The sequence below is a fragment of the Fulmarus glacialis genome, unplaced genomic scaffold (assembly GCF_000690835.1).
Source record: "Fulmarus glacialis isolate BGI_N327 unplaced genomic scaffold, ASM69083v1 scaffold5661, whole genome shotgun sequence".
Lineage (NCBI taxonomy): Eukaryota > Metazoa > Chordata > Aves > Procellariiformes > Procellariidae > Fulmarus > Fulmarus glacialis.
Window position 1 is genome coordinate 27,209 of NW_009190753.1, and position 19,170 is coordinate 46,378.

The 19,170-nt window shown below is 37.1% G+C and overlaps 1 protein-coding gene across 1 annotated transcript in view; it reads left to right on the forward strand.

Moving 5' to 3' along the window:
- Positions 1–19,170, forward strand: part of RASA1 (RAS p21 protein activator (GTPase activating protein) 1) — a gene marked incomplete at its 3' end in the record, with an annotated part of 45,313 nt that overhangs the window by 17,920 nt on the left and 8,223 nt on the right. The window contains exons 9-15 of the mRNA XM_009586394.1: positions 5,412–5,490; positions 8,438–8,558; positions 10,864–11,020; positions 13,385–13,472; positions 16,134–16,211; positions 17,494–17,651; positions 17,950–18,026. Of these exons, the coding sequence (XP_009584689.1) occupies positions 5,412–5,490; positions 8,438–8,558; positions 10,864–11,020; positions 13,385–13,472; positions 16,134–16,211; positions 17,494–17,651; positions 17,950–18,026 (758 nt within the window). The remainder of the gene's footprint in view (positions 1–5,411; positions 5,491–8,437; positions 8,559–10,863; positions 11,021–13,384; positions 13,473–16,133; positions 16,212–17,493; positions 17,652–17,949; positions 18,027–19,170) is intronic.

The window sequence follows — 19,170 nt, forward strand, 5'->3', positions numbered from 1 at the left end:
TCCTAACTGTGAAGTTGAGTGGACTTTTTCATGTGACTTCAAATGGACGATGGTGTGAGGCTAAACAATTGGAACCTTACGAACCTATGTACATACCACACCCAGGCTGCTTGAATACCTTCTACATTAATCAGTCTGGCCTCCAGACATCCTCATTGAAAACCAAGCTAGCTGCAGTGTCAGCCTTTCATGAAGGTAAATGCTCTTTTGCCCGTTCTCTAGTTACATGGCTTATTAGGAGGATGGTAGGCTAGGAGCCCCCACTCCAGGTGATGTCAAACTAACTAGCAAATTAGTGGAACTCTTACTAGTCTCAAATGGTTTTGCAGCATTAAATAGTATACGTTCAGAAAATTACTACATTAAGTAAGTTATTACTTAAGAATACAGGGCCGGATTCACTTGAGGTGTGTATATAAATTACATTTATCTGAAGGTTCTTTCCTTGGAAAACAAGATTGTAATGTTAAGGAGCACTAAGTTATGACAAAATGCTTTTAGAATTTTTTTTTAATATTTTGGTACCTAGTTTGCAGAGATCTTCCTCGATGTGAAAGAGAATCTGCATAGCTTTAAAAAGCTTCATTTTTGTTGCATGTTCTCGAGAATTACTGCTATACTCCTAGGCTCACATTCAGTCCAATTTAGTATGTGCTGCAAATTGGTAAACTTCCTGGAAGTTCAAACATCTAATGAAGTATGCAATGCAAGATAATAAGGCTGCAAAATGAAGGTGGTAACTGCCCAAGATCTGTCATGTAAGATCTACTGCAGAGGGCAATAAATAAGGAGCAGGAAAGAGGGAATAACTTTGTGGGCTTTTTAATTCTTGTATTAGTTCATTTAACTGGGACACTGCAAGAAAGAAATCTTCAAATATGTGAAGACTCATACGGTTTTGTTGTGTGGAATGGTCAGAAGTGGCTGAAAAACAGCAAACAGGATTCTAGGAATCTAGAACAGACATATACAAAGCATGAATTTATGCAAGATAATGAAAATATTTATAAGCATTTCTTGGTGCAGAGAGTTCTGTCTTTGTGGCTTATCTAAAAATGTAGTGTTTGTCTTCAAGGTGAAAATTTCAGATTTAAGAAATGCTGCTTCTTGTTTCAATGCATCTGTTTGACAGTTTCCATTAACTATAAGCTTTTTTATATTAAGCTCTTTCAATAAATGCTCTCAAGGTATCTCCTTTGAAATCTGATACCAGTATTAGACTAGATCTTTACAAAATCATCCTTGGTAGTAGAGTATTTTTAATATTCTTTTACAGTTTTTGTGATTGTAATTGGGGTAAAAGATAAAATGAAAGCAATCTTCTCTTTGTCTGCAGAGTCTTGATTACATTATAGTCCAATAAATTATAGACCAAGATTTTCCATACAAAAGTAAGATGCTAAAGAATAGTAAGGAAACACAAAATGAAAGAAGTTTTTTTTTATTTCTCGGATATTTTGAATATCCAGAAGAAGTGGGTCTGGAACCACGATAAACTATATAAGCAACAGTGTGTCTATGTGTATTCCAGAAGTTACTCCAGGTGATCATAGGGAAAAGAGGTCCTGGGTACATCTCAGGAATCTCATAGTTTGTGCTGCGTAGGAAGACTTTTTTTCCCACTAACCTCTTCCTTTTGCATGTGCTCCCACCACTCTGTGTGTAAATGCCTTAAACTTTCTGTTGATGAGTATGACTGACGGGCTGTGTTTGCAGTCTGTCGTACAGAGATCTGCTTTCATTATTTTGTCCTCTTGTATCAGCTCTGCAGAACAGCCAACCTGTAGTCTGTTAGCTGTCCACCTGAAGGTCCCAATGTATAGCACCAATATTGCATATATATTGTGGGAGTTACGTTGACTGTGTAACGAAGGAGTATTTTCCCATGGACTTTTTCTTGGGGCTTGTACCGAGTCTGAGTGGGGTGGAGTTAATTCTCCTTACAGCAGCCAGTATGGTGCCATGATTCAGATTTGTGACTAAAACAGTGTCGATAACACACCAGAGTTTTAGCTCTTGCTGAGCAGTGCTTGCACAGTGTTGAGGCTTTCTCTGTTTTCCAGAGACCCAAATTGAACAAAGAGATATGCTCAGCAATAAAACCTGGAGGGGATGTTTTGTCTTCCAAGGTGGGTGTTGCTCAGACTGTCTGAGCATCAGTCTCCTTGTGAGAGGTGGCGAGTGATTGCTTTTGCATCACTGCCCCCCCACTTCCCCTCCCCTCCTTCACTTATTAAACTATCTTTGTCTTGACCCATGCGTTTTGTCACATTTGCTTTTCCTGTTTTCTCCCCTGTCCAGTGGGCAGGGGGTTAGCAAGCACTACAGGGTGTTTAGCTGCTAGCTGGGGTCACCCCTCCACAGGTCTTTCAACATCCCCCTCTTCCTCGTCCTTTTCTTGAGCTTTTATTGCTGAGCGAGACACTGTGTGGCTGGTTCAGGCCATCTGTCCTGCTGTATCCACTCCCAGCTCCTTGCCCACCCCTGTCCTACTTGTGGGGTGGGTGCCAGGGAGCAGAGTGCGGGGAAGAGGAAAGCCTCAACACTACAAATATGGCTCAGCAATACTCAAAACACTGGTGTGTGCTATCAACGCAGCACGTCAGTCACACATCTAAAACACAGCACTGCATAGGCTGCTATGAAGAAAATTAACTCCATCTCAGGCAGACCTTGTACAGTCGTAATTTTAGTAACTGTCTGAAGATGTGCAATTACTGGTGTATGGCTTCTACTGTGAGGGTGAGTGAACACTGGAACAAGTTACCCAGAAAGGTATGGAATCTCCATCCTTGGAGATGCTCAGGATGTGACTGAACAAGGGCGAGAGCAACCTGCCGTTGTTGATCCTGCTTTGAGCTGAGGGGCTTGGGCTAGGTAGTCTCCAGAAGTGCTTTCTGTGCTCAGCTGGTCTGTGAATAACTTCCATGTGTGTTTCACAGTGTTTTTATGTAAGATAGCATTTAGTAATGTTTCAATTCTGATTTTAGCACATGTGGTAGGAAAAGCATACCAGGTCATTTCTCCTGTCCTTTCCTTCTATCTGCCTTCTTTCCAAAATTCAACCTACAGATAGCATTCAAAAAAAACCTGTAAAATTAGGGATGGTTCTTTGTTTCTAGTGATTCTACGTCAAAGGAGAAGATAAGAAACATTGGCCCAATAGGCTAAAGAGTGAACAAGCTTTCAAGTTATCTTGAATTTGAGAGACAGCACAATTTGAAAACTGAGATGATTGGAAGATAATTTTGTTTCAGCTGATAGATTACTCTGTATTGTGATGGTCTGAACAATACGGGTTTAATGTTAATTCTTTGTCTTTATAATTTAACAGTGTATAGAATGGTGTTGCTTAGTTCTGCTTTCTGGATTCTTTTTATTTGAAATGTCAGCTGTTGGAATAACTCTCAATTCACTCTTTAAGTATTAAAAAAATGATACTGCTCATGATGGTGAAATACTTTTAAAATCATCCAAGTAGCCAAGACCTGGGGAATCTAACAGCCCTGTGCTGAGCATTTTAAAATCGCTGAAGTAACTGTAATGTAGTATTGAGATCCATCTTTATTTCTGTATATCAAATCAAGTTTAACCTTTTTTTTTCAAATCCATGCTTATTTATACCTTCCTTGATGCATTTTGTGTAAGTAGGATTTTTGTTGCTGTCAGACTTTGAGGAAGGCTATGCTTTGTTTTCCTGTCCCTAGATAAGTTTTGTGGTCAGTCTGATTTCATGCTTGACATTTTACATGTTAGATAACTGTGATCACTTGCAGATTCACATTCTGTAGTGTACTTGTCTGGAGATACCTGGTATCTTTGTGTTTGCAGTGTTCAGTTTGTTCAGGCATTTGAGCTGTCGTAGTGGTAAGGCAATATATAAGTGACCATCTGAATCGAGTTCACTTGTGGGAGGAGAGGGCTGCAAAGTAAAGCCCTTAGTTGCTTGATCAGGCACAAAGTTCTAGTCTATATGGTATTCTAATTACAAAAGGAGTTTTCAAATACAACTGAGTTTATTCTTCAGCCCATTTTTTGAAATTGGAAGAAATTAGGCACCTGCTCCTTATATTGAGGAACTCCTGCTGGCATTTTTAACCAAGGAAGGACAGGAGACATTGATAGTCAAGGTATTCTTGATTTGATGAGTGAGGAAAATTATATAATGCTGGTGTACTTATTACAAGATGTTGGCAGTAGCTATTCAACATGCAAAATGTAATGACTGAATCATTATTTTCTGTAGTGTGGTGAAGTTTAAATTTTTATGCAGAAAATGGCATATGCAGATTGCATCTCAGTAAAAATTGAAATAAATTACTGGATTTCAGTAATACTGAAAGAGAAATTCATGTCACACTACATACCTGAAAAACAAAAATATTTGTGGGAAGATTAATTATTTTATCAAGCGTGCACTAGTTCATAGCTTTAGAATGAGAGAGAGAAAAGTGAACAAAAATGACTTGCTGTAGCTTTATTTGGCTTTGAGATTATTTTTATAGTATCAGTTATTGTTCTTGTGTTGGACAGAACTGTATCCAGTTGTAACAGGTCAAAGATTTCATTGCTGCATGCCTTGTTGATTATCTTTGCACACACAGCTTAGTGTGCATGAAGTGAGAAGACACACTCAGTATATTTTTTGTTTTCTACTTAATTATTTAGTTCTTTTTTTTAGGTTGATATTTTGCATACAAATTATTTATTCCTATTGATGTTCATGTTGCTGTTCTTTACTACAGTGTAAATTTCAGTAACTGCAAAAATAAATTAGAGCAACTCAAATGCCTTGAATTTCAGCTTGTATGTGTCACCATTACTTTCCTGAGACTTCCAAACACAAATTGCAGTCTGAATCCTGTGATTAGAATGAATGCTTCCCTATAGAGGAGTGCTACCAATTGAGTATTGTATTTAACAGGATAGCTTAGTGATTTCCAAGTATAATCTGTATAAGCCCTGCTACAAACCTCTTCTGTTTTCTATTCCTGTCCTCCTAGAAAGAAATTGCTCTGCACTTGGCGGTATCTCCCATTTCCTTTCCGTAGTTACTCTAAGAAAATTATTCCCAATGAAATAGCAATTTTAGCCTGGTTGGAGAGCTGGTAATGCACATGTGCTACTTGAATGTGGAAAAAGCACTGTCCTCATTTGGCATTTTAAGCAACTAATTAAAATATTTTGCAGAGTTTACAATTAATACATTCTGAATACAGTTTTGTGAACTTTCTTGACTTCAATATATTAGTAAATTCTCATTGCTACAAATGAGATTATGATGTTTAACACTTGATTTTATTAAAAGTTTGTGAGAAAGTTTTCTGTGGTTGTATGGAACAGCAGATTCTCAAACAGAGGTTTGTTTGTCAGTGTTTAAAATCTGAATCCTCTTTTTCTTATTGGAACAGTATTGCTGACATCATTGAGCACTATAGAAAAGAACAGATTGTTGAAGGATATTACCTTAAAGACCCTGTTCCAATGCAGGTAAGATTTCATCTTTGAGCATTTGATATTGAAGACACAGACCTAATCATCATCAAATCAATTTATGAACTGAATTACAGCAGAGATACTAATGATAGTTAAACAGCATCATATCCAATTTTAATGTTTTCAGCTTATATGTTTCTTTTGTTTTATCCTTAAATGCATTCACTTATCAAAGGTTGGCTTGTAGTCAACAGAAAATATGGTAAGCTCTGTCTGTCCTCTGAGGTGTTCATCCTCTGCTCTGTGCTTCTAGCTCTGGTCCCTGGCTTAACCATGCTGTGCCTTAGTCCCATGTTAGGGGAACCCTTCTGCTTTCTGTGTCTGGCGTTTTTCTTCTGCCAGAGGAAACCTGTATGCACAGAAAAGCTTCAGGGATGATTGCAGGGTTTGTTCTGGAGCACTCTTGCCCCACAGCAGAAGTTCATCCTAAGAGACCACCAGTAATAAGCACACCACATCATCTAGCTTTTCATGAGCTTATAGCTAGTTATGAAGTATACTTACATATTTTGTTCCCTCTCTGTTCCCAAACTTTCCGGTTTCAATGGTTAGAAATTTGCCTTTAATTTCCTCCCTAAATAGAGTTACAGTCAATTCATACCCCTTTGCAAGATCTGTCGTATTAATACAAGAACATTTCTTGTATTCTCCCTTAGACAGCTTACTAAGCTAAGCATACCAAAGCTGATCCTGTCCTTTTGTAATGTTCTCGTAGTTGCCCTGCTGCCACCAATTTTGGTGCGAACTTTCTTGAATGTGGTGGACCAGAACAGTTTAGAGTACCACATCATGGGTAATTCCCTTTCTGTCTGGAAAATAATTAACAGAAATATCCTAGAATAGGTGTTACTTTCTGTTGTGCGTTGACCCTGGCGAGCAGCTAAGGACCCACACCTTTGTTTGCTCACTCTCCGCTCCTGCGGGATGGGGGCAAAAGCAAAAAAACTCCTGGGTTGAGATAAATACAGTTTAATGAGCAAGGGAAAGGATGGTGGGGGTGATGCAAAGGCAATCGCTCACCATCTCCCATAAGCAGACTGACGCCCAGCTAGTCTCTAAGCAGTGGTCACGCAGGAGGACAACCCCCCCCACACACACATTTTTACTGCTGATCACGATGTTATATGGCAGGGAATATACCTTTGATCAGTTGGCGTCAGCTGTCCTGGCTCTGTCTGCTCCCAGCACCGTGCCCACCCAAGGCACCTTGCTGAGGAGGGGGGGCAGAGTGGGAAATGGAGAAAGTCTTAAGGCTGTGCAAGCATTGATCAGCAAGAGTTAGCAACACTGTTCTAGTCACAAAACCAAAACACAGTGCCATAGGGGATGCTGTGACAAAAGTTAACTCCATCCCTGCCAGACCCAGTATGTTGTCATAGCCACGTTATATCAGATCAGTGCTCCTGTGAATGACTCAGCTGTTCAACTTTCTCATTCTCTGTTTTCTAGTGGTAAGTATCAACAGGTGTAACTTTTATGTTGTACTAGTAGACTTACACTTTATTATTCCAATCTTTCCTATACTGCTAATTGTGTTGTGTTATCAGTGCTTCCCAGTTGTTTGCTGCTGTTAACTCATGCTCGGTAATATGGTTGGGACAAAAAGCAACTATGAATCCTGAGACTGCTCCTTGAAAGGCTTCACTAGTTACTTTCCTCATGCTCCATCATTCCTCTTGAATCATGGCAGTAATTGTCTTCATTTTAGCTTTTTGCATATGCACTTACAGTTCCTGTATTAATAATCTTCTCTTCATTGACTAATTTTCCATGTGAGACTATTTCAGATTCTTTTAACCTATTCAGATATATTTGTGGCTTTCTTTGTTTAAAAATTTAGTGGTCAGTGGTGCAGTTTATATTCAGCTTTGTGTTCTCTCCCTTCCACATACTGCCATGCTCTATGTTTTTGAGGGGGGGAAAAAAAATTCGAAAGTCTTGCATACTTTTAGGGTCAGTCTGATTGACTTCCTGTGTCTAATACGAAATTTACTTAAAAATATTTGTCACTAGATCTGTTGTTTTGTGCACTGTTCCTTGCATAGTTATGTTATGGAGATTACCTTGAGCTCATAAACAGCTGGATGTTGCTTCCATTGTAGGTCCTGTAATTCCTGTTAGTATTACCAAAGTATTTTTCATCTTGCTTTTGTCATGTTGTTCAAAATCATAATTCTTGTAGATATATGGGCAGGAAGAAAAGTAGAATATTTAGTATGAGCTAGTTTATATGTCACTTTTCACCTCAATGCTGTTCTCACTGCTTGACAGTCTTGCTTTTCATGTTTTCTTACGGCTAAAGAACTTTTGCTGATCAGCTTACTCGGTAAGGTCAAACTTGGCTTGGCTTTTGGCCATTCTCATTTGTTACTTGCATTTCCAGATCCTACAATTTTATGTGTGAATTTATCCTTTTTCTATTTCCTGTTCCTGCTTTCTTCTCTTGTCTTGAGTTCTACTCAGTTAGGACATGTGAGTTCTAAGGAGATTAATGAGGGACTGTGCAACTTTGAGTGAGTCGGTTTTAATTATGATCTGCACCATTCTTGTTGCTTTAGAGTTTATCCATGATTACTCAGTCCCAAAAGCTTTGGTAGAAGACAGTTAGAAGCTAGATAAAGACTTGCATAAATTTAACAGAAATGACAGTGAAAGACGCTGCTTTTTATTTAATCTGAAAAAGACACAATGTTACTGTGTAGAAGTTGGTCTGTATTGAAAACTTTCTTCTATCATAATTCTGGAAATATGGAAATAGTTATGTTACATTTCTAGCAAGGATATTGTATGAAAATTATATTGCTTTATTAAAATGCATGTGAGAACAATAGTAGTGGGTTGGGAGCATTCAGTGAGATGATTCTAGTTGCAGCTTCATAGTGTGCAATTTTTTAATGGCGATTTCTGAGCTTAAAATATGTTTTTCTTACATATTTACCAGCACCAAGAACAAGTGCTTAATGATACAGTGGATGGAAAAGAAATCTACAATACAATTCGTCGGAAAACAAAGGATGCTTTTTATAAAAATATTGTCAAAAAAGGTTATCTTCTGAAAAAAAGTGAGTTATGTTTACTTCTGTGAATTTTTTTTCTAAAAAAAAAATGCAGATATGGATCACAGAATATCTCGGGTTGGAAGAGACCCATAAGGAACATTGAGTCCAACTCCCTGCTCCTCGCAGGACTACCTAAAACTGAATCACATGACTGAGAGCATCGTCCAGACACTCCTTGAATTCTGACAGGCTTGGTGCTGTGACCACTTCCCTGGGGAGCCTGTTCCAGTGACCGACCACCCTCTCAGTGAAGAACCTTTTCCTTATGTCCAACCTGAACCTCCCCTGATGCAGCTTCATTCCATTTCCTCGTATCCTATGGTTGGTCACCAGGGAGAGGAGATCAGCACCTCCCCCTCCGCTGCCTGCCTTGAGGAACGTGTAGACTGTGTTGAGGTCACCCCTCAGCCATGATGTTACCCCTCAGCCTTCTCTTTAAGCTGAACATGCACACTTAGTGAATTTGGTATAGTAGTCATACTAGAAAGGACAAAATTGAAGTGGGCAAAAGGTTCTAGAAAGTGTGTGAAGAGTATCAAAGATCGCCTTCCTTAAGTAGTACATGAATAGAACAACATGATACGTAAAATTACATGCAGTGTGAAAACGTTGATTGGCAGTTGTTCTGAAAAAATCAAGAGCACAGCACAAAAACTAGGCATCCTTGTCAAAAGTAGCATTCAAACTCATTAAATGGAAGTATATTTTCATAAGAAGTGTTTGTATTTAATATGGAACTCATTAAATTCTAGCTGATAGGATAAGTTAGAGAGAGCTAGAATAGTGTAAACCTGTACATTCGTTGGAGAGCACAGCTGGTTTAATTTTGTTATTCCAAGTTAGCTCATATGTTTTAAAACTTAAACTTAAAATGTATATTCTGCTGTACAAGATATATAGCAACTTTTTTAGGGTTCTAACACTGACACAGTCAACATAACTTAAAATAAATACATTAAAAGTTGACTGCTTGACTCATCTCAATAAAACCCTGAAGAATTGCCATTAAGCAAGTCTTTGAAGTTCTGAGGAAGCTAGTCCCTTACCAAGTATTATATTTCTGCTTTTTTAAAAATCAATATTAATGGAAGCAGAAAAACTATCGATAATAAAATTTCTGCAAATGGCAGAGACCATAACTAAAAGGGTAAGTTACAGATAGTAATCTGGATAGCAACAAAAATTGAGAAAGAATGTATGATTTCAAATATGGCCAAATACAAAAGAGACATTAAAAAAACAAACCACCCGACAAAAATTGAGAAAGAAGGTATGATTTCAAATATGGCCAAATGCAAAAGAGACATTAAAAAAACAAACCACCCCAAACTGTAGACTCTCTGAACAGAACAAGGAAAGCATCTCTTCTGTTGAGAAGGCTGATTCTGAGAGAAGGCATAGAGGGATGTCATAGAGTGAGGAATCAAGTAAGAATGAATTGAAAACCTTTAGCTAAAAGACATAATAAGATACTTTAAATGTGCAAACCGGAGTAGTGAGGTGTAGAGAGGTGCACATAGCTACATATGGGACAAATCCAGTAAAATCACTCTTCCATCTAGGAGACAGAGTGTAATAAGTAGATGTTAGATTTGTCTTTTCAAAGCAGTGCTAGTACTCATTTATTGAGGCCTATGGTGGATTTGTGATGATCAAAGTATAAAATTAAGGCTGAAAGTTTTTTCTAAATATTGACATGCATTAATTACTTGCAGAAAGTTCCTAATCCATTGCAGTTCAGAGACCGTTTTCTTTGAAACAAGTGGAACCAGCCAAATGCTTAGATATGGTTGGTTGGGGCATGGTTCCCCATTTGAGTTTGCATATCATGTATTCCCATTTCTGTTCTTCAGCCATACTGTTTTAAGATCCTGTAATGCAATCTGTTAAACATTGGTCAGAGTTTAGGAGTAACTTTCTCATGTCAAGAGTCTGTTTCTTAATTAAAATTGTAATAAATGGGATCTACGGCATCATTATTTGCAAATTCTGTAGATACAGTCTTAACACTGACAAGAACTCACTGTTCAGGCAGCTCATTAGCACTTGCTTAATCCTATTGAAATTAGTGAAAATGTTTAGAGAACCTTTTGCAACATTACCTGCATCTGTGAAGAGGATCTAGTTTTAGCCACATGTTGCATAAAATTATGTGTACTGATGATACAACTTAAGTGTGATTACCTGTACATTGTTCTTCTGTCTGCAATTTGACAAAAACTTTACTGCCCTGTTTTGTTTTCTTCATGTAGAAAATTTACACTTTCTTTTAAACACTATTGTAACTTTTTGCTTGACTCTTCTACAGGTAAAGGAAAGAGATGGAAAAACTTGTACTTTATATTAGAGGGAAATGATGCCCAGCTTATTTATTTTGAAAGTGAAAAACGAGCCACAAAACCCAAAGGACTAATAGACCTTAGCGTGTGTTCCGTCTATGGAGTACATGACAGTTTGTTTGGCAGGTAGGACACTGGCTTTTAATTCTCGGATGTGCAGCAGGAGAGTTGACTGCTAGTTTGAGGCATGTACAAGATATGGGCTACCTGTCGCTGCTGAACTAGTAGCCCTGACTTGCATTGTGGCTCTTGTTTCTTGGTTGGTGTGGATTGCAAGAGCATATGTAGACAGGTGTAGCTGATGAGTAGTAACTTGCTTAGCCATGGCAACTCGAATGCTAGCAACTGTACATACACAACTTCTAGTTAGAAATTTCAGAATTTAGTATTAAAGCTTTATTGTGAAGTAAGAGGTGATGATGATTCGAGCTTTTTTGCATTGTCATTTTTTAATATTGAGTGCATTAATTGTTCCATGTTTCATTTTACAGACGTTAGAGATTATGAACTGAAGGTTTTAATCCTTTTGAACTAAGAATTGACAAGATGAAGAATTTTGTCAATTCCAAAAGATCTACATTCTTTTGATAGGTATTTGAAAGCTAACTTGGTTAGATGGAGTCTGTAAGTGCTTTTCTATTTAAGAACAAGTACTTTTGTTAGATTAGACCAACTTAGCAGTAAACTGGTTCACATAAATCAATATCCTCAGAAATAGTTTTTGCACAATTACTATATTCAAAGATAATTTTCATATCAAATCTTATTTACTGTAATATTTTGAAATTCAAAATATGCCAACTGCAAGGGATGTGATTATTAGCAAAGAAGTTGAGAATCAAAAGTCTTTCAGATATGATTGTTAATTAACAAGAAAGAGTTTACATATTTGTTCATTGGTAGTTACAAAAAGAAGCCCACCGTCCTGTATTATAATGTCACATAGAAGAAATAGGTACACTTACTCCTACAAGTGTTAGATAGAAATTCTGGTTACCCCATGGATTTTAGTATTCATTTAAAAATTATGTATAGTCAACTTCTAGTTATTTTTGTGAAAAAACTTCACGACAAATGCTTAAAATTAGTGGCATTTCTTAAGCGGCAAAGACTGGTGCTTTTGTTTGATATGTTTTTTTTTAAATCTTTTTAGTAATTTTGAAAAATCCATTAAACTAATGGAATGAGGAGCATAGATGCAGACAAAGAGTGCCAGAACAGTAACAAAAAATTACTGAAATGTTCCTTATGTAAGTTGGCAATTATGCAGGAAGCTTTGGTGTATATTGTAAACAAGGAACATCTTGATTAACAGCGACTGTCTCAAACAACTTTTAAGAAACACTGTGCTGTGGGTTAAAGTGTAGTTGGACAGTAAGCGGTATTAGATGTGGGTAGGAGGAGATGCATGGTTGCACCCGCTTAGGAAGCTGTTAGTGAGGAACTGTAGCTGAGACACAGTTCCTCCTGCATTTTAAGTAGCTGGTAAAAACTGCCTTTGCCCTTTTCTCAGAAGTACAGTGAAGTCTGTAGCTTTGCATGGTTCTTTGGTGGCAATGATTTAATTAGCCCCAGACCTGGCTACTTCCTGCTGTCCTCCACCCTTCTTCGGCATGGCCACAGAGTGCTGTGTCAGCATTTCTCCAGGCAGTGAAATGGATGGGGGAACTGCAGACTGAAACTCCTTTGCAAATGAAGTAGGATCCTTCATGTAACGCTGGTTTTGGGAGAGCTGAATTTCCTTGAGCACGGTGTGGAAGGTCATGAGTGAAGTGTGCACATTAAATAGCTTGTAATTTAACAAAACAAAATATTTTTGATTGACTTTTTGGCAAATGAGTCGAGGTACACAAAATGGCAAAGATATATAATTGCATTTAAGGTTGTAGAGGTTTGTGTCCCATGCATTCAATGATTAGTATATGATCCAATACACATTGTATTGGTCGCGATAGCCATGGGACACATTCAGATAGTGGATTCCTTATGTTAATATTGTTTTCTGAATTCCTGAAAGAACAAATCCTTAATGTATGATTAATTGGTTGGGAACTAATGCTGAACCTCTCTTGCTTTTATAGTCTCTAGTCCTCGTTGACAAGTCTTTTCCGTTACCAGATGGCTTTTTTTTGCCTTGACTGTAAGTCAGCATACATGCCTATTCAGTACAGGCCATTCTAAAAGTTTCTCAATATTCCAAGACAAACTAGCTGTACTGTTTCTTAAAATGACATAATACATTCAAAACAAAATGCAGTTTTGAAGCACCTGAGAAATTTTCTAATTGGAGTTCTTCCTCTTTCCATGTGTGATGGTGCTACATGTATACAAACAAAAATGGATGCAATGTTCAATGCTCTTTACAGAAAAACAGCAGAAATATATTTGTTCAGTGTAAACTTTGTTTTGGCACAGATCAACAAGTGAAGGTGTCTGTTAATATTATGAAGATTAATAAAACTTACATTTTTTGTTTTGTTTATTTTTAAGGCCAAACTGTTTTCAGATAGTAGTTCAGCACTTTAGTGAAGAGCATTACATCTTTTACTTTGCAGGAGAAACTCCAGAACAAGCACAGGTGAGAGTTTTTGTTGGTAAATATAATTTAAGAAGTAATTTTTTGACTTGTGGTGTTTAATGATACTGTACTTCTGAAACAGGAAGCGGATAGTTAGTGGCTATTTCTATATTAGCAGGTGTTATATGGAGTAGTAGTGGATCTGTAAGGGGAACAGTTGGTGCTGAGAATCCAGCACCTATGTTACTTGCCCTTGGGGGTTTTACTTTGGACAAGTTCCAGTCGGGTCCCGTCAACTGAACTTCCATTATTTTCTATTGTATGTTTCTGGAGAACATTTTTTTTTTGACATAGTTCAACTCAGAAGAATAATTTACTCTCCAGGACTTTTCCAGGTTATAAACCAGAGCACGGTAAGTGGGAGTTTTCTTCAGAGGCTTTCCTGATATGAATTACAATGCTAATGCACGTATGTGTGCCCAATGACCACAGTATATTGAACAGCTGCCTTTTGCAGTTATTTATCCTGTCCATGAATTGGTGGTTGTTCATAGTCTTGGGCTATGATCATGCACAAAAAGTAAGGTCTTCTGGTTTTAGTTGGTATCCTTTAGTTACTAGCTCTCTAGTGGTTGTGTTTGCTGATTAAGGATTGTAGAATAGGAGCCTAATTCTCTGAAATTCACTCACCAGCAGGCGAGCATATCTAAGATGAGACAATGTCCTTGTTTATTAAGTTTACAGCTCTGAAAGTCCACAGCTCTGAAACATACTTGTTGCATCAGAAGTTAAGTTTTGCATTTGATTTTATTTGAATGGAATTAAAGCTGTTTAGAGCACTCAGAATAGGCTGCTATTCACCAGAGTATGAAGACTCTATAAATTTAGTATACTTCTTGTGCTGTATATAAAGGAAAGCACGAATTTTCCTGTTAAATAAATACAAATTTATGAAAGTCACTGGCATGACATCATAGTGGCGTTTGTCATACAACTCTTAATGTACTCTCTTTGAGAAGCAGCGTGCTGTATAGTAATTGAGAATATATACATTAATTTCCACACTCATTACTATACATTCACTTCTGTCAGATCTGCAATGTCTTTTGTGATCTAGAAATTAAAAGACTTAAGAATGTGTAGAAGACAGAATATCCTGTCTTGCTCCCTGAACATTTGATATAATCTGCTTTTGGTTTTGATCTGCTTAACAGGCTGTTCACTGCAATTATACAGAATACAGGGGTTTTTTTATAATATGGCTTTGGCCCAGGAAAGTTCATAGATATTTCTCTTTTGAGAAAGTTCAGCTTTCTTTACTTGGTAACATCTCATAGAATAATAGTTTTATTTGTATATTAAGGCTCTCTTATAATGCGGTAAATAAATATCAAAGCAGCGCCATCCTATGGACTGCACATTGTCTTTATGGTTTGTACAAAACAAGAGTGAATGTAAAATGCAGCCTTACATGCTAATATCCCTGAGCTTACTGTGGCACGTTGTTCATTCTCACTGCTGTAAGCTTTGGCATTTAAGGGGAAAGGTTTTCCTGCTATGAGTAAGTATAGAGGGGTACTATGCATCCAGGAAATATTTGTTAGACTATTTAGGAGGCACTTGTTTCTTCGATTACTACTCCTTCTGAGAATAAGGAAACAAGCTACTGAAACTTCGTGATGCATAGCTGAAAGCTTTTCTTCTGTGGAAGGTTTTGAAAGCTGAAACCTGACTCACAAAATGGTCTAGCTGAGAATAGCTGCAGTACATGTTCCTGTATTTTTTAAATGTGGAAAATACTGTGAAGGGTAAGATTGAAACAGTGTTGTGGATTTTTTAATGACAATTTTAAATTGTACTTTGAATATTGAGAATAGACGGCGGATCTTTGTGATTCGGGCTTAAGAAGGCTGTTGGTCAGAACCGAAATTTTGTGCTTTGCCAGAACTGTACAGAATTTGGTGGTTGGGGTCAAAAACTAGAGAATGAGGCTATCACGTATCTTCCACCTTCCAAATGCCCCTTGCAAAGCTCCTCTGTTAGCAACTTTCTCACGCTGTAGTGACTTTTTCAGAGGTGGCCTGGTGAGTTGGCAGTGCCTCTTAGCAGCTTATTTGTTTAAAAAAAATACGCACGAAGGTTCTACAGTCAGTTTGGTATTAGACAACCTGTTTATTTCCTTGATCAAAATGGAATCCATTTATCCATTCTGATGTATGCATTTGTGAGCAAAGTGAGGAATATTGGATATACGCTCTGTGTTTCTCTGTTAATGTTGTTCTAGTTTTTGTTTGAAGTATACACAGTATTACGACTGCTATACAAAAGTACTGGAGAGAATAATGAGAACAGTTTGGCTTGTTAACTGTAGTTTTCTCAGAAGCAAACAAGTTTTGCTTCATTTTATATACCATTTGTAATTTCATGTAATATTACTAGACTGGAAAATTGGTAAAGGTCACGCTGTATATCCATTAATAATGCTTGATATTTTTAAAAGAGAAAATGGTTTAGATTTGCAAATCCTTTATTAGGTTTTGCTCAGTAAGCTAAGAATTTTGCTTTAATAGTCAAACTTGCATACTTTGGAATTACAGAAAACTTTGGTTTTGCCAAGCTAATGGGAAAACTTCAAATACTTTTTTTAGATGTGTCTATTCCACTGCAAGAAGCTGTATCTGACTTTGTTTTATTACACTCTTCTGCATCCTTCTCTCTTAGGACTGGATGAAAGCTCTGCAGATGTTTTGCAGTTTAAGAAAAACCAGTCCAGGAACATCAAATAAACGTCTACGTCAGGTGAAGCTGATATTATGGGGTTGGCGGTGCATGTGGAAGAGTGTTTTGTCTCCTCATTGCAAAACGATACTGATAAGTCTCAGAATTTTCCTTTCAACAGTAGTAAATCCTGCATGTACTTACTTTCCTTTTTGGAGTTATGCAGTACCCTTGTAAAACCACCCAGAATGACTTACACTTTGTTATAATATCTACATGCATAAAAAGCAAAATGGCTTTAGGCAATCTGCACGTGCTTTGCTAGGTTTTATTTTCTGTCTACATTTGAGTAAAAGTGTAAAGAAGTCAGTGTTTGTATCATCTTAACTTTTAAAATTTAACACATATGGGAAACTTCAAAAATTTGACAGACTTAATGTGACATGTAAACAAAATACTCATTTAGCTGACAGTATTCATTTTCAGTAACAAATACATGCTGAACTATGCTTGTGGCTTAATTTCTCTTGGCCTCTTGAAAGTGCTGTGTTTGCCAGAATTTCCTTAGAGGTAGAGGACAGATACTCATAAATGGCTAAGTCTGTTACGATTGGAGAATAACAGGAAAATAGTTCAAGAATCCTTGATATTTTTGAATGTTAGGAACATAGAATGCAGTTGTTTTAACAGACATGGAGAAAGGAATAAAATAAGATGTTTTTCAGGGAACACAACTATTCTGTAGTTAACATTAAAGATGTTTGGATACTTCTGAATAAACGAACTAAATTAGGTGAATTCACAGATAAAGTGGCAGTTGAAATTGGGGGCTTCAAGCTGCAAAGCAAAAAGAGTGACAATCTGAAATAATTCTTTACTTCAAAAAGCAACGAGAATGCTCATCTACATAAAGGAATAGAACGTAATGTGTTGCACAGGGAATTTTATGTAATCTGTTAGGAAAACACCAAATAAGCCGTTGTGTTTGGAATTGTCCATGGCGCTTATTCAAAGTGCCAGTCTTTGATTTCAGTAAAATTTTCTGTGCATAGAAAAGTTAGTATTTGCAAATCCTAATGCCTCGAAGATAACTTTAAAAGAAGAAAACAAGATTACTTAAAAATATGGGGCTGGAGATTTGTTTTCAGTAATTATTTGAGTGAGTCTTATTTTGTCACTTGTGCCTCTTAAAATGTTGTTCCATTACTTCTGTTCCTTGCTCTTTTTATTAGGAAATTTTAGTTTGTATTCAGTATTCATACAGTAACATTAAGCTTCCACAGGGAGGATAAAAAATAATCCATTCATGTGTTTTTTATTTCTGTTTTAGCAACAAAAACTAAATTTTGTGCGTTTTTTTTAGGTCAGCAGTCTTATTTTGCATGTAGAAGAAGCTCATACGCTCCCAGTAAAGCATTTTACTAATCCATATTGTAACATCTACCTGAACAGCGTCCAGGTAGCAAAAACACACATCAGGGAAGGGCAGAACCCTGTGTGGTCAGAAGAATTTGTCTTTGAGTAAGTCTTAATCTTCTTGAATTACTGAATTTCACTTGTAAGTTGCATTGCATTTAAGATTCTTGACGCTGTGTACTGTTTTGCATATGCTTTTTAAAAATACTCTGTGTGTGGTTATACAGCAGCAACCTTTTAGCCAAATTCTGCATGGGCAGAATTTTCTGTAGGCACCTAAATATCTTTGTTAATATAAGTGTCTTTGGCTGATAATGAGAAATCAGGATTGAAATAAGTTTAGAATAAGCTTAAATGCCAGCTAAGTATAGTATTAATTGAGGCTTTCTGTCTTTTCTCCTAGTGATCTTTCATCTGATATTAATAGATTTGAGATAAGTCTTAGTAACAAAACAAAGAAAAGTAAAGATCCAGATATATGTAAGTATTTTTCTGTAAAAGATGCATATATGTTGCAGCAATGGATATTTTGTGTGGTTTTCATTACTCTTGTCAAACATTGTCACAAGAGAATTAAGTATATTTTTATGCTCACCATACTGCTGTGCTTCTATGTTTTGGATGTCTGGTACTGGCTTTCCATTAATGTTTTTACAATGAGAACCTGCATGTTTTTTAGTAATAAAATGCACAGTAATCCAGTCCCGTGTATCTGATGGCTTTCCTAGTTCTGTTCTAGAGTAGCCATTGTGTTATACATTGACTGTGCTTACCAAAAAGCAAAAGGAAAGAGAAGCTGTCAGTCTGCTCCATAAAGTCCTAAGTTCCATGGAATTTTAAGCCTGATTGCATGGAATTCCTTTTCAGGTTTTTTGTTGCTTCCAGTGAGGAAGAGGAAGGGAGGAAAGGTGTAGTACTGTCATCATCATCATAAAAACATACATACATACATACATCTTGGCAATCTCGGAACAAAATTTGCCATGTTTTCTTTCTGTTTTACCTCATCTGTCTGCTTTCCTTGTACCTCTCTTGCGCTTAAACTGAAGTGGCCTCTGTATTACTTTGAATGGGAAAGGATCCATATTTTCTTCTGCCTTTTACAGAAGTTCCCAAGAATTTATTTTCCTCGTGTTACCCAGACAGCTGCTTCTTCAACTGTGGTTTTGTTTCTGTTCCAGCAAATTAACAGCAAGCTGGTAAGACCTATCAGCTTTCCAGAAAAGAAAGGGCTTGGTTTCAAGAATGTGGATTCAGAGCACTTAGGAAAAAAAAAATTAAATTTCTAAGTTTAGTTCTGCTTCCACACAATGTATTTTTTAGGTTTTTTTTTCTCTTATTCAAGGTATCTTGTTTTCCACCATTCATGTTCTGGAGCAACCTCAGCTCCTTGCCTCCTCTTTAATGCCTGCAGGGCAGGATGCCCTCCCTGCCCCCTTAAAATTTGTTCCAAGATTTTTTCTTTTCCATTGTGTTCAGAGCTGTCTGTTCTAAAGCCTGTCAGAGTATTTATAATCTATTGCAGTTGTTTTCAGTTTGCGAATATTGTGTTACTGGCCTGTTACGTACGCCTCAGTGCTAATTTCTTGATTTTCTTGGGGTTTTTTGTTGAGGTTTGTAGGGA